Raw genomic sequence first — 14,677 nt, 5'->3', positions numbered from 1 at the left:
TAAAGTCAGAATGACTGGTGGTGCAAGCGGGAACATTAACATGTTTGTTTGTTTATTCGATTTTTAGTGTGCCCTCCCTGCCAGGTGAGGGAATTTATCCTCAGAAGCTTTCTAAATTCCTTTTAACTTGTAATGAAAACTTAAGAATCTCATATTTAAAAGTTAGAACAATACCAGGTAGTTTTCTCTTTAACTGTCAATAACAGTTGAAATCAATACAAACAGGATTATTTCAAGGAAGGTGTGCAAACTCCTGCTAATATTTTCCACGAGGGGAATCTCCAGGGGGAGGCAGCAAAGCTGGCCAAAAAAAGCATGGGGCCGAAGCCAAAGCTCCCTGGTTGTTGCCGCGATTGCTAACCTTCAGGTATGGCTGGAGATCACCTGGAATTACAGCAGATCTCCAGGCCCCAGAGATAAGCACATATATATCTGTATCTCCTATGTATCTATACCTGCAGAATGTAAATGTGTAAGGAGAAAAACAGATAAAGGATTTAGATTAGGAGGATTAGATTAGATTTGATTTGATTAGATTAGAGGGTCAGATCAAGATTAGGAGGTAAATAACATTCTTGTAAACCAATGAAATTAGATAACATGTTCGATTATCAAAAAATCGGAAATAAAATTTGAGATAAGCTCCCGGCCCTTTCTCCCTCACCCAAATTTCCTTCTCTCGGCCGCCCCCCCAACTGAAGCTGCTTTCTGCCTGAGGGGAGGGCAGAGGCGTGGGCGTGGGGAGTGTGTCATGTGACGCGAAACCGCCGCCTCTTCAACGGCCAGAAAAGGGAGGTCACGTGACGAGGCCCTAGCGTTGCCTTGGCAGCGGCGGTTGAGGCGCTTCTCTGGCCGATTCGACCGCGGGCGAAAGGAGTCGCCGCCGGCTGCTGGCCGGGTAAGGAGAGATGGCTGAGGCAGGGCGAGGGCGGCGGTTGGGGTGTGAGGGGGCGGCCCACTGAGGGAAGGGGACTGGGGAAAGTGGGGAGGCCATATGCATATTTATGTATACATAATTAGATAAATAGGAGGGCGTGGTCTCCACCTAGATATGGGGGCGATAATGATGTATTCTTATAAAGGCAACAGGGCCGTGAGTGGATTGTGGCGGACCACGCGACGTATCTGTTTACTGTATGCATTCTCTTGCCCTCGCTGCCCTGTTTCCCACCTATGTGATTCAATTTCTCCTCATGGTTAACACGTCATCTCCAGTTCTTATGCTCCTCTTCAGGTTTCTGTAATCCTAATCCTATTACTTTGTTTATCAGATGTCTTGCCCTGAGTCACGTGGTATAATCTGCCTTGAGAAAGGCAAAGTATAAATAATGTAAATATAACATATGTCACCTATGAAATTATGTATTGTATATATAGTTGCTTTAAATGCGTTTTTTTTAGATTATATAATCTAGAGTAATACATATAAAATGTGGAATGTAGGTCATGCACATATATACATACATTTATATTATTTAAAAGATGTATATTCTTCTTTTCTCATAAAAACTCAAAAGCTTACAATAACTGCATGTATGTGTAAATGAGTCTGTCTGTCTGTCTATCTGCATGTATAATATTCAAAATTTATTAGAGGCATAAGAAGGATGCCTTGTCATTAAAATGACAAGCTTGAGGGCTTAATGACAAGGCATCCTTCTTATGCCTCTAGCAACTTTTGAATATTATACATTACACACAGAGAAACTATACTTGAAACTTGTTAGTCCCCTGTATCTGTTTTGTAATGAAAAATCTGACATTTTTAAAACAAAAGTCCAGTGGTACCTTAAGGACAAACAACATTTTCTGAGTCACTCTCATCTTTCCTCCAAGTAGCTCAGGACATTCTGTTTCATTCTCACAGCAATTCATATGTTAGGTTAGAGAAAGGATTGGCCCAAGATCACCCAGTGAACTTGGTGACTGAGTCAGCATTTGTATCTGGGTTTCCCTCGCCGTAATCTGACATTCTGCACGGCACTGGCTCTTATTTTTTGATAATCTAAGATGAAGTAGACATGTGCAAATCTGCAAATGGTGCAGAAGAACAGTGCTGCATTTAACGCTGTATTGGAACTTTCATAGCATATGAGACAAAACATAAGAATTTCTAAGTAAGTTGGTGACAGAAGTGAGGTCAGTGTAAGGTTTGGGGGGTTGTTTATATGTTTATGATATTTTGGCCCACTTTTCAGCACGTACTGGTTCACAGGAAACAAAATGTAAAGTTCAAAATAGATAGAGTTAGGCTTCTGAGACTTTGCCTTGCTTATAGAAGTCATGTTAAACTAATATTTGTTGCTGTTTTGTCAGCTACTTATTCATGTGATCTTTTACATGTGTGTGTATATTATTTATATTGTATAAGTATATAAAATACTTATAGATATCTGTATGCAATTCCAACGTGTGATCCATGGTTGAAAAGTATGACTGGCCCAAGGTTAACCAGCAGGCTTCATGGCACTGTATTGGTTTAAATCTGGGCCTCCCATAACCTAGTTCTGTCTCTCTAACCATTATGCTGGATCCTTAATAGGGATCAGAGAAAGAGCGGTCATCAAAGTAGAGTTCATGAGAGAGAGAGAGAGAGAGAGAGAGAGAAATTTATTTTGCTCCACTTACCATCCACTTTGCTCATTGAGACTCATCGTGGATTATAAAATTATAAAACAATTTAATAAAGGCTGGTAAATACATACAATAAACAATGCAATAAAGCTGGGCTGCACAGAGAATTTTTTTAAAGTGTAATGCAACTGGATCGTGCAAAATTAGAGCACAATGAAAGAAAGACCTTATCATACATCCAGTGAACAATGCAGTTAGAAGTATCTGTGTTTAAACTAGTAGAGTCTGCTTCCTCCATGGGCACAGCCACCCTAGAAACAAGCCAATTGGGCACAAATATTTGAAAAACAATCCCAAACAATTAATTGTAAGAGGGGTGCAGGAGAGAGCCTATGTGCAAGCTAGAATATTTTCTTCCATTCCGCGTTGCTCATAGGCTCTGGACTATACCTACCCAGCAGCTGAGATCTAAGGCTTTCCCTCCCCCTGAGTTTGAAGCCGAGATGACAAACAAGATCAAAGCCAGCATCCTCCCGGTGATCACAAAGCACTTCCCCTCTCCAGCGCTCTTTGCTGACATGAGCTGCGGCCAAAAAGTACTTGCCAGCACAACGCCCACCGAAGCCCCGTGGAATTACAGCTGACTTGAACTTAACTGAGGCTGCATTCTCAAGCTTAGGGTAGGTTTTTTTCCTAGTTGGTTTAATAATTTGCAGCAAAGCTGTCCCGTGGCTTTTCTATTCACAGTTGGCCAGTCTGTGCCAGGTAAAATTGCCTCTTCATGTTAGGGAGGGGGAGGGGCATAAGGATACAGTTGTTGAATGTAATTATGATTGAAGAACAGATGTTTAGATACCTTTTCTAGACCCCATTAAAGTTTTTCACTTTGAAAAATAATTTCCATGTAGACAAAAGCATGAAACTTGTTCTGTATGCTGTTACATATGATGGTGACACAAATATGTTTTTAATATATATTTGCATAGTGACGATGTGCTGGGGAAGCCATGATCAAGGATGACATCTCTGTGTGTGTTTGCCATTTTGGTTTATACTGTGACCTATTCTAGAGATTTGGGAGAAGTAGCAAACCAAAAGGGGGGGACCCAAATCTCTATCAAAGTAAAATATCAAATCCACTCTTTTTCATGCCAAACTGTGAGACTAATGTATGACAGTTTTGTCTGCTTCCACTGTATATGTATATTTTTAAAAATTCCAGTGTTAACCATGTTAGTCTCTTGTAGAAAAGGAAACAGGAATTTTGTGAAACTTTAAATACCAACAACATTCCCGGGTAAGCTTCCATGAACTAAAGCTCACTCCTTTAGATGCAAAGAGTGGACCTTTAATATGTAGATGTAATGATTACATAGGGGGAGAAACCACTCATTGCATCTGAAGAAGTGGGTTCTCGTTTGCAAAGCTTTTGCTGGAAAGAGTGCCTCTTGACTCCTGTGTGGTTTTCTAAAATTAGTATTTATTAAAGAGCCACTGTGATGTAGTGGTTTGAGTGTCAGATTAGGATCTGGGAGTCCTACGTTCAGACGCCCACTGTGTCATGGAAGCTTGCTGGGTGTCCTTCAGTGAGTCACACACACTCAGCCTAATATAGGGGTTGTTGTGAGAAAACAGAAGAAGAGATTGATTAAAGCTGCTTTGGGTCCCCACTGGGGAGAAAGGTAAACAAAGAAAATAATAAATAAAAGTGAGAAATAGCCGTGAAATAACTGTCTTAAACCAATTAAACATTATGGAATAAATAAAAACGAGGAAATAACCACTTGGAACTGCGGCTGCAAACAGTAACTACCCACGTAACTGGCATTTGTTGTGACCCCGTCTTGTGGAACAGGCTGCCTGAGGTGGACAGAAAGACTCCCACATTTCTGTCATTCTGCAAACTTTGTGAAACAGAATTGTTCAGGAGGCCATTTTTACAAAGGGAATAGGGCTATAGTATAATTGAATGGCTCAGGAAAGTGCTTTTAAAAAGTGAAACAGGACTGTCTACTGTGCCACTGTATATAGCCTGTATCTTCTGTGTATCGTATTATACTGCTCTTAATGAATTATGTTCTAATTCTGTAATTCCATTCTCTGCATTGTTTGACGTATCATGTTTGATACTTTTTGCATTGTTCCTAATGTTTGTCCTCTTTGTACTGATTGTTAGATATCTCATGCTATTAATGCTAGTCGATTGCATGGTTTTTACCATGTTATCCACCTTGAGTCTCAGTGAGAAAGGTGGGTTATAAATAAAGTAAATAAATTTTTTAAAATACAGCAGTGAAAAGCTGGTCTAGTTGGGGTGGGTGGGTAATGGCTTTAAATTTTTGGAACAAAACTTAGCATTTTTCAGGAGCCCCAATCTCAAATTTTGTAACTCTGGATTGGGCAGATAACAAAGGTCAAATTCATTTGTGATAACATCACATTGCCAGTAGGAAACCAGCCTGGGATGGAGTGGCAAGAAGAATGAGCTCTACTTAATAGACCTGGGTATTTCACAAGTGTGTGCTGTTTCATACTAGGAATGCTCCTAAAAATTGTCCCTTCAAATATAAATCGTGTAAATACAGCTTTTTCACATGCAGCCATGTTTGCATATCTCCTGGGTGTAGCTCCGGCATAAACAAAATATTTGGGCGTGGATGAATGTTTAAAGAACAATAAAAAGAAAAGGAGGCATGGGGCGGGGTTATGGCTCACTGACAGAGCATCTTCTTAGCCTGCTGTAGGTCTCAGATTCAGTCTCTAGCATTTCTTGAAAGATCTCCGATAGAGATCTCGGGATCTGAACAGAGCAGCTAAGACAGCTAAGATAATGGCTCTGGGGCCCCTCCTGGGCTAGAGAGAGAATCTGAAGGCATTCCTTGCAGTGAAACAGGAAATGTTGCGTATTTTCTTCAGCATTCTGAAAGAACTGTAGTCTATCTTCTGTCCTGGTTTCCAGTTCTTCAGCAGATTTGCATGGGTAATATGTAAGCTTAGAATGGATCTTCACAACAAATTTGATGCACGGTATTTGTGAGGCTGAGGCACAAAATCCAAATGGTTCCTGCCTCACTCATACGACCACAAGGCATAATCCATTAGGGAGCTCTCCTGGGCAAGCTCGCTGAAATGAGAGAGAGCTGCCATCTTTTTCAATGGGGTCATCCCAGTAGAACTTGCTGGTGGAATCTGCCCCATACGTCAGATCTGCTTACCATTTCTGTGGCTCTTAATTGCAGCCAGAATCTGAACATATAAAGCTGCCTTGTATGATGCCACCTTTACATGGTCTCACTCAGGCGGAGGTGATTTTTCCTAGCCCACCTACCTGCATTCCTTCAAGTGGAGAATCCAAGGGTTGAGCCTGGGATCTTCTGTAGGCAAAGTGGGAGCCACTTTCCCTTTCCAAAAATCTCCCACCTGATGCTGCTATATCGCCTTACCTTCCAGTAGGGCCCATCTCTGTTCCACAAATAAGAAGCAAGTTGTATTGGCAGACAAATGATTTTTTAAAGTTTATTATCATAAATATAAGCAGATATAAATATCATAACATAAGCTATACCATAAGTAAGATACACAGTTAATTAATCCATAAAGCACCTAATGTCACAATTAATTACAGTGTAACATTCATTTTGTGCCTGGTCATTTGATTAGTTCTTATTCCAGTAGATAGGAAAGGGTTGCCAGATGGTAATAAATATATTTGGAGAATCTGACTTCCCTTCCCAAAGTTGTTTATATAGTGTTGATTTTGGCAGACAAGTTCTGGGCTTTGGGATGAAAATACTGACGAGTGAGATAAAGCTAGGCTGGACTATTTCTTCTAAAAGTTGGCTTTTCTTAAATCATCCCCACAGCTTCTCATTCATCATGAGTACAGAGCTGAACGTCCCCGTAGATCCTCCCGCCTCCGCCTGCTGCGCTGAACCTACTGCCAAAGGCATGGATTACCGAGACTGGGTCCGTCGCAGCTACCTAGAGCTGGTCACTTCCAATCACCATTCTGTCCAGGCCCTCTCATGGCGGAAGCTGTATTTGAGTCGAGCCAAGCTGAAAGCTTCCAGCAGGACCTCTGCGTTGCTATCTGGGTTTGCCATGGTATGTCTTTCAGTTGCTTGATTGTGAACCTTTTGTGGCCTGTGGCTGTTTTAATGGGGACTTCTCTTCTTCTATGGAGCAGGAGGGTGCACGTGATCCAATGTAATGGCTGGTTGCTGGGAGCCAGGTGCAAATGCATCAGAGCTGAAATAGGATTGGAGGCAGCCTGAGGCAGGGGAGATACAGCATCAAGTTTGCAAAAGGCATGCAAGACCCTCCTATGCATAATGAGTGTGCAGAATTGGAGGACTCTGCTTCTCTCCTTTCCAGCGCTGCTGGGCACATGAATCTGAAATGTAAAACATTTGTCTGTGATCCCCTTCAGCTTTCCCAGTCTGCTTTTGGGAGCACCCCAGATGTTTCAGCAGCCAGACTTTGACTAGCATGTGACTACTTGTCATTTGATGTAGCCAGATTCTTTCAACATAAGTAGGATGGAAGGAGAAATTCAAAAATAGTGAATGGGCATGATCAGAGATCTCTGAGATCTTAGTCCTTTATTGGTCTGTTGCTTTTCTCTGCAGATCTCTACTTTAGCAGCTCATCCTCTTCAGGGGTCGGGGGTAGGGGAGGAGAAGGAAAGCTAGTGAGCCAGTGAAAAGTAAACGGGGAGGGAAGCAAGCAAGCAGACATCTTTTTATTCTGCCACTGATCCCCTCTACCTTTCTCTCCAGGGAAGTAGTGGGAATTTATCAACATTCAAATCATCTCTGTCTTTTTATCCCATTCTGTGATATAGGTTAAACTGACAAGCTGACCCACACAGATTGGGTCTGGTGTCTCGCAACCCAGTGTAACAGTCAAAAAGGAGCTGCAAGATTTCTTCAGTTCTAGAATGCATGGTGCCCAATTCAGATTGGTACTGTGGTGTGAGTGGCGAAAGGGCTTCAGCTTTCTTTTCCATGCCATTTTCCTGACCAGAAGTCACCTCAGAGAACGCATGGGTTTCCCTAAATGGCCACACAGCACCTGTCTCCCAGACTATTGCAGGTTGTGGCCCCTTCTCCATACACACCAGCCCTGATCTGAATCACACACCTTGTATGTGGGAACTGAGACCTAGCAATTCACATCTGACTGTTACACAGAGTGGGACCCCAGATCCAGCCTGTCTGCTTCATAATTGGGAGCTGTTGTAGCATAGTGGTTAAGTGGTTGGGCTGCAAATCAGCAGTCTGCTGGTTCAAATCCAAGTAGGCAGCCTTGGATAAATCACTCCTCTCAGCCCCAGCTCTCTTGTGAGGATAATAACAACACTGAATTTGTTCACCACCGAGTGGGCAATAATTTTTCTAGAAGAATGTTGTACAAGCAGTTATTAATGCATGAATCTGAGAGACCGCGATTGACCCAGTGAGCTTCATTGCCAAGTCGGGATTTGAACCTGAGTATCCCCAGATTTAGGCCTGCTTTAAACATGATTCTGGAAAGCTATAAGATCTTTTGTGTGCAGCTTAGTTACACATGCTTACTTTGCTATGGTCCTTCTGGATATTGCGCTGGCCTGCGATGCATGGGTAGGTATTTTGCATGGATTGCAACACAGTTCTGACTGTTAGCTTGAGCTGGCTGTGCACAGGCAGAGGCTGCCTTAAGATATTCCATATGAGGACTGTTGCTTTAAAAAGATGTTCTTTATTGATAAAGGAATCTATGTTTTAAGAGGTAATATGAGATAGATATTCTAACTAGCTGTCTGATTAGAAGAGACAGAGAGGATGTGTTTCTCTCTTGGACGCTGGAGGGGGTGAGCAGCTCGAAGGAAGTCCCTGAGATTAGCAATCTACACAATAAAGGGGTAGCAGCAGAACACAAAAGAAGAATGCAAACAGAATAATTTGACCTGTCTCGCTTACTAGCTCTTCTGCTCCCCTATAGTAGAGGAGGGCTTTCTGCAAAAGATGTTGCACCATCCTTCACTTGCAGCATGAACAAGACACGGTGGCCAGCACCACATTTAAATTGGATTTCAGTCTGACGTTCTTGTGCCTGGCTGACATCATGGCTAGTATGTTGCTTTCTTAAAGCTAATGTTCTGGAGATTCTTGTGGCCCACATGTGTAAGGCCAGTGGATGTGAGCACTGTGGAATGGACAATGCCACATCTTTATTTTGGAGGATATTGACCAATGTAGCATTCCACAAAGCAGTGAAAAAAAGAAAGAACAGCAGGGAAAGATGCCTTCTGCAAGACGCTTCAGGAAACCGCAGAACATAAATTTCCCCTGTTTGGACAAGAAACAAATATCTCCCATAATCTTGGGCCTGTGTCAGATCGGAAATGGGTAGCTTGAAGACCTGTTTGTAGTAGGTGTTAAAATCCGAGGGAGTCTTTGAAATATGCTGAGGAAAGGATGGGAACTTTCCTTTTCAAGGACTCACTCTGGCAGTGTATTCCAGGCTGCTGTTGATTGGTATATTTTACTAACCTGATTAGCAAGTGTGGCAAATCTTTTGCCAGTGGAGGGCTGACCCAGATGGTTTCCCGCACTCCTGGTTTCACACAGTCATGTTTTTCCAAATGATTTCCATGTTGCTTAGTCTTTTGAGGCTAATAGATATCTATCCTTATCAACAGAAAGGGCAAACTCTGCCTTTCACCCCACTGATATACTTTGGGATTCTTTCTGAGCCAAGGTACCAGGGAAGAAGCGGAACACCAATGTGCCTAGAAAACTCAGCCTCATTTTATTAATTACATAATACTCCCTAGCAACAAGCATGTGCCACACTCACTCAGATGGCTAGTCAGGCCTTTTGGTACTGACCAACCAAATCTTCAAGGGGGGATCTCTGTCTCTCTTCAGGGTTCTCCACATTTTATAGTCCATTCTTTCTCTCTACCTTTGTCTTTCTGTCAGGGAGTCTCACTATGGATAGTCATTTTGGCACCCAGTGATACGGGTCTCACTGCTCAGTGGGGTGATCTTGACTCACAGATGTTCTGGAACTTTGCAGACACCCATCTTTGGCCATGGCCTCTGCGCCTTCCTCCTTTTTCCCGCTAAGGAGCTGATGACAGCACCTTTCAATCACTAAGGTGAAGGTCATCTGGTGATCTTTTTACTCCTGTAGTTCCACATCTTAAGGGTATCTGACCAAGGTCTTCAGCCCACACCATGCTCTCATTCATTCTGTCATTTGGTTTGCTCTGGACAGATCCTTTACTTATAAGTTACATCCTGATACATGGGTGAATATAGGCTGCTAGCTACATTCTTAAAGGTAGGTAAAGGTACAAGCACCGAGTCATTACTGACCCATGGGGGGACGTCACATCACGACATTTTCTTGGCAGACTTTTTACGGAGTGGTTTGCCATTGCCTTCCCCAGTCATCTACACTTTACCCCCAGGAAACTGGGTACTCATTTTACCGACCTTGGAAGGCTGGAAGGCTGAATCAACCTTGAGCCAGCTACCTGAACCTGGCTTCCTCAGGATTGAACTCAGGTCGTGAGCAGAGCTTGGGCTGCAGTACTGCAGCTTACCACTCTGTGCCACTGGGCTCTACATTCTTATTAGTTCCAAAATTTTCAGTTCTGTTACTTCAACAGTCTGTACCACCTACTGTGTTATGGAGAAACATGCTTCCCTCTTCTGCTTTTACATGTTCCATTGCTTACGGCCTGGAAAACATTTACAAATGTAACAGTTATTGGCTGAAGCTGTTAACTCAATCTGGGTTAAAATTCTGTATCTCACAAGGCTCTCTTGCATTATACAGGAAATCTAGGAAAGCGTTCGTGTGCTCACACAGGTTAATGGCCTGGCTTGGTTGCATCCCAGCCATAATTATGCATGAACTGATTGCACCCTTGCGTTCACCCCAACACAACCCTGCAGCAACACATTGCAAGGGAAAATCTGAATTAGCAGTGGCCTGGCTGCCTTCCAGGGGAGAGGAGAAGGTCTCAGGCCCAATACCTGGCATCTCTTGTGAACATTAGAAAACCTGGGGTTTCAGGTCTTCACTGAACTAGCTGAATTTAACAAATGGAGGGAAGCTCCCTCTCTGTGTCTGTGGAGCATGACTGAAGACTTAATAGTTTGGGAAGCTTTGAACCAAGTTCCAGATTGCTGTGATATCTGGACATAGTAGGTGCCTGATCAGATTGGAATTTGTTTCCTTTCCACAACCTGGGATCCTAAATAGGGATTAAACTGAAGTTAAGAAAAGAGACTCCAACATTCTCAGTTGCTCTGCATTCAGACATTGTGTTAACTGGAGTTTGATTTGAGGCTTACCAGCAAGCTTTCAGTCAAATTCTTTGGGCAAGGGAACATGTGAGCACAACAGCAAAGCTGCATTTGTACTTGTCACAGAAACAGCATGGTTTTCCTTGATGTCTGAATGTGGCCATAGAACAGCAGTTCTTTTGGTTTATTTAATCCAATGTCTGGCTTGCTGTTAACATCTTGCAACTTCTAACTGGTCAGGAAGAGTTGTCTTTACCAAAAGATCCCTTTTTTTGGAGAGTTTAATTTCCAATTTAGGGATGTTCTCAGCTTCCTAGAATCACATAATTGCTAGGGTTTTTTTTTAAGACTGGGATTCTACTTCCGGAAAAGAAAAAGAAAAAAAATCCCTGTATCTTGATTGTTCATCTTGGCTGGAATCCCAATGCTTCAGAGTGTTTTCAAAGATGTGGGTGTGATTCTCATTCCCTCCATAACACACACACAAACACACACACACACACATTTTAAAAACAGAAACCTCTTGGGTTGTGATTTACAGATAATCCTTTAACACAGGGGTCTCCCCAGCCCCTGTTAAATCAAAGCCCCAGTGTATGTACCCTTTTAAAAAATAGCTGGGGGGGGATTAGAGAACTTCCTGTGCTATTCTAACCTGTGGCTTGTTTTGAAGCTTTGTTTCTTACCTGGGGCGTGGTCCTGCATTAGCAGTCCCAGCGGATGGGTTTTTGGGGAGGCAAGCAAATATTCAGCCAGAATTGTTGACGCTTTTCAGGTGGCCATGGTTGAAGTCCAGTTAGAGATGCAGTACCAGTACCCTCAGATGCTGCTGATCGCCTTCAGCGCCTGCACCACCATTTTGGTTGCCGTCCACCTCTTCGCCCTTCTCATCAGCACTTGCATCCTGCCCAATGTGGAAGCGGTAAGTAACATCCACAACCTGAACTCCATCAGTGAGTCTCCCCACGAGCGCATGCATCCTTACATTGAGTTGGCCTGGGGCTTCTCCACCGTCTTGGGGATCCTGCTCTTCCTGGCTGAGGTCGTTCTTCTTTGCTGGATTAAATTCCTGCCAGTGGACTCCGTTTTGAAAAACGACACTGCCGTTGTCCAAAAGCCAAGCAGTCATACGGGCTGGCAGGCGGCCCTCATCTCCACGATGATCATGGTCCCCGTGGGGATCATCTTCGTTGTTTTCACCATCCATTTCTACCGGTCGCTTGTACGCCACAAGACGGAACGTCACAACCGAGAGATTGAAGAACTTCATAAACTGAAAGTGCAGCTCGATGGGCATGACAGGGGGCTGCAGGTTGTGTGATGAATGGACATGTCTGCCTGCCTGCTTGGATGCTCCACAGAGGTTTTTCATAACAGGAATGAATGGAAGCAGATGCACAGTACCCCTGGAGACCTATAACTCTCGGTCACCAACCACGTTCTGTGTGATGGTTTTTTTGTAGGTCTGGACAGTCTGCCTTCTCTGGTCTTTTATATCTGCAAACAGCACTACCAGCTTGCTAAAGCTGAAGATGTTATCTGCATCCACATAGTTATCTGAAGATGGGCTTACCCTTTATGTTATGCATATGTAAGATTCAATCTTACAGACTGATGGAATGACACAGAAAGCATCTGGAATGGACACACCCTGGTTACAGGAACAGCCTAGCAGCACAATCCATGGCATTGCAGAAGATTTGACTGGGGAAATCCACACTGAATGAGTCAGTGCCACTAAGCTGAAAACAGCTGCTGTCATCTGCTACTGTTTCCCTCACCCCCACCCCAAGATAAAAACAAGGAAAAGTGACACGGTGTGGGCAGGGTTTGGGGAGGGTCCAGATCACCTCTTTTGTCACAGCGTTCTGGTCCCTGAAAACCTGATCGCTTTGACACAAAATTAGGTTCTTATGTATCACTTGTATGTAGCTTGTGTGTGCTGAAAGGGCAATTAAGCTAGCTGAAATATGGACAGTGAGGATCCATCCATATAGGAAAAGGTTCTTTCTCCCGTCACCTGATCAGTAAACAGATGGGGTGAAGATGGCTAAACTGAATCTGGACAAATTACGTTCCAAGACAGCAATCCTGCGCACACTTACTTGGGAGGAAGCCGCAGTGAATGCCATGGGACGAATTTCCAAGTAAGCACATGCAGGCTTGGACATCATCAGATCTCCCTGCCTTGCCAGCTGTTATGCCATCTTGTCCTGCTTCTCAGATTTTTGCATGTCCTCAGAGACACTGTGTAGTACAGACATGAGAATAATTGTATGGTACATAAGAAGTTTATGCTCCACCTGATCACTGTCCTTCTAAAAGAGAAAACTGCTTATTGTCTGCAGGGTTATTGAAAAAGAAACTCAGCGCTCACCTTTTCCCCCCTGTACATTGTTGCCAAAACATTTCAACCAGATTGTTAACTGTGAAATGATAATATATACGTAGTGGCTGTCCCTCACCCCCCCCTTCCATTTCCATGCCTACTGGATACTGTTAATTATAGTATAATGGATAAGTATATAGTATTTATGATGCATACAAATCGTGAAATCCAACTAATCTGCCAATTATTAAATACTTCTAAACTGCTTTTATAGTGCTTTTTAAAAGAAAAAAATTATTTTCTGTAACCAGCAATCATATGACATGATTAAGGGGAAAGGGTGTGTCCAGGCCTATTTCTGCACTGGTCCTACATCTCACATCCAGTATGGGTTTTGATCAGTAAGATCTTTTGAAAGTTCCAGTAATGCAATTGGCAGGCACAGGGAGCTCATGTGGTTATGGCAGTACAAGAACACGCAGTTCTGCAGTCAGGAGCTCGAGCTGGAGCCAATTGTCTCCAAGAACAATTGGCTTGCCTGTGGTGAATCAGGCAGACATATTCCCGATGCCTTTTCAAGTCCAAGTTTCTCCAGAGTTTGTAGGGAAGGGCCAAAGACTTGAAGAGCCACTGCTAGTCAAGAGGAGAAACTCAATGGAACTGACTCATTTGCTTTTTGTACGTGTAGCTTCCCCCAGCCCCATCTGCATCTTACAGAACTGGAGGTGGTATCTGTACAGCTGAGAGTGGTGCTGGCATGGGGCCTTGGTGGAGAGACATCAACAAATCAAACTAGTTTTCAAAGTAATTTATGTAGACAGACTGTGAAGGCACAGAGTCTGTAAGGAAAATATTTATGTAGGTTGAGAACTTTATCGTATACATGGGAGTTTCTCTCCTTTTGCATGGGTGGGTGTAGATGACCTAGGAGCCAGAGCAATATTACTTTGCTGTTATTTGAGGAAAGCAGTGAGCTGAGCTGTTTGAAGTCTGCAGGAACGGTGCTTACCCTGTGGTATTCTTGAAAGAATGAAAATATTTGTCTTTTGTAGGAAGAAGTCAGCTCTCACTCTGCCCAGTTCAACATGATTGGCAATCAGTTCCAGGATAAAAGGGAAGGACCAGCTATGTTACTTGCCACACCCTTTACATGCATTGTGGGGTACAGGCTGTTGCCCCTGCAATTACTCCTGTCCAGCCTAAGCACAGAGTCTTCCACTGCAGAGCAGCCACATAGCCAAGGCATATATGAACAGGTCACAATATTGCTATCACACGTGATGGAGCTGAGACGGGGTTTAGTCAGTTACTCAAGCCATGACCATCCAGATGATCTTCTCGGGTAGTTTCTGACAACCAATTTTTCTCTGCTTTAGTGTAGAGTCAGTTTAAAATCAGGATCATCTGACCAGCTTTCCACATATGCAGATCTTTCCCACCCTTTCTTACCCCACGATCATTTAAGCAGAGA

General features: G+C 43.3%; 1 protein-coding gene across 1 annotated transcript; it reads left to right on the top strand.

The window, feature by feature from the left end:
• The first annotated feature begins 815 nt into the window (after window positions 1-815).
• Window positions 816-13,381, top strand: ORAI2 (ORAI calcium release-activated calcium modulator 2). The gene is made up of 3 exons (XM_055001726.1): window positions 816-898; window positions 6,438-6,678; window positions 11,653-13,381. The coding sequence occupies exons 2-3, from the start codon at window positions 6,451-6,453 to the stop codon at window positions 12,196-12,198; spliced, it is 774 nt and encodes a 257-aa protein (XP_054857701.1). The 5' UTR covers window positions 816-898; window positions 6,438-6,450; the 3' UTR covers window positions 12,199-13,381.
• Window positions 13,382-14,677: the final 1,296 nt, after the last annotated feature.

This window comes from Eublepharis macularius, chromosome 17 (assembly GCF_028583425.1).
Source record: "Eublepharis macularius isolate TG4126 chromosome 17, MPM_Emac_v1.0, whole genome shotgun sequence".
NCBI classification, from domain to species: domain Eukaryota; kingdom Metazoa; phylum Chordata; class Lepidosauria; order Squamata; family Eublepharidae; genus Eublepharis; species Eublepharis macularius.
Note: the sequence above shows the minus strand (reverse complement) of the source record. Positions and strands in the feature narration are given on the sequence as shown.

Excerpts from the sequence above, each read along its gene's own strand:
- ORAI2 (XM_055001726.1), top strand. The coding sequence starts at position 6,451 with ATGAGTACAGAGCTGAACGTCCCCGTAGATCCTCCCGCCTCCGCCTGC. Across the intron at positions 6,679-11,652 it reads TGCTATCTGGGTTTGCCATG|GTGGCCATGGTTGAAGTCCA; the intron begins GTATGTCTTTCA and ends GACGCTTTTCAG.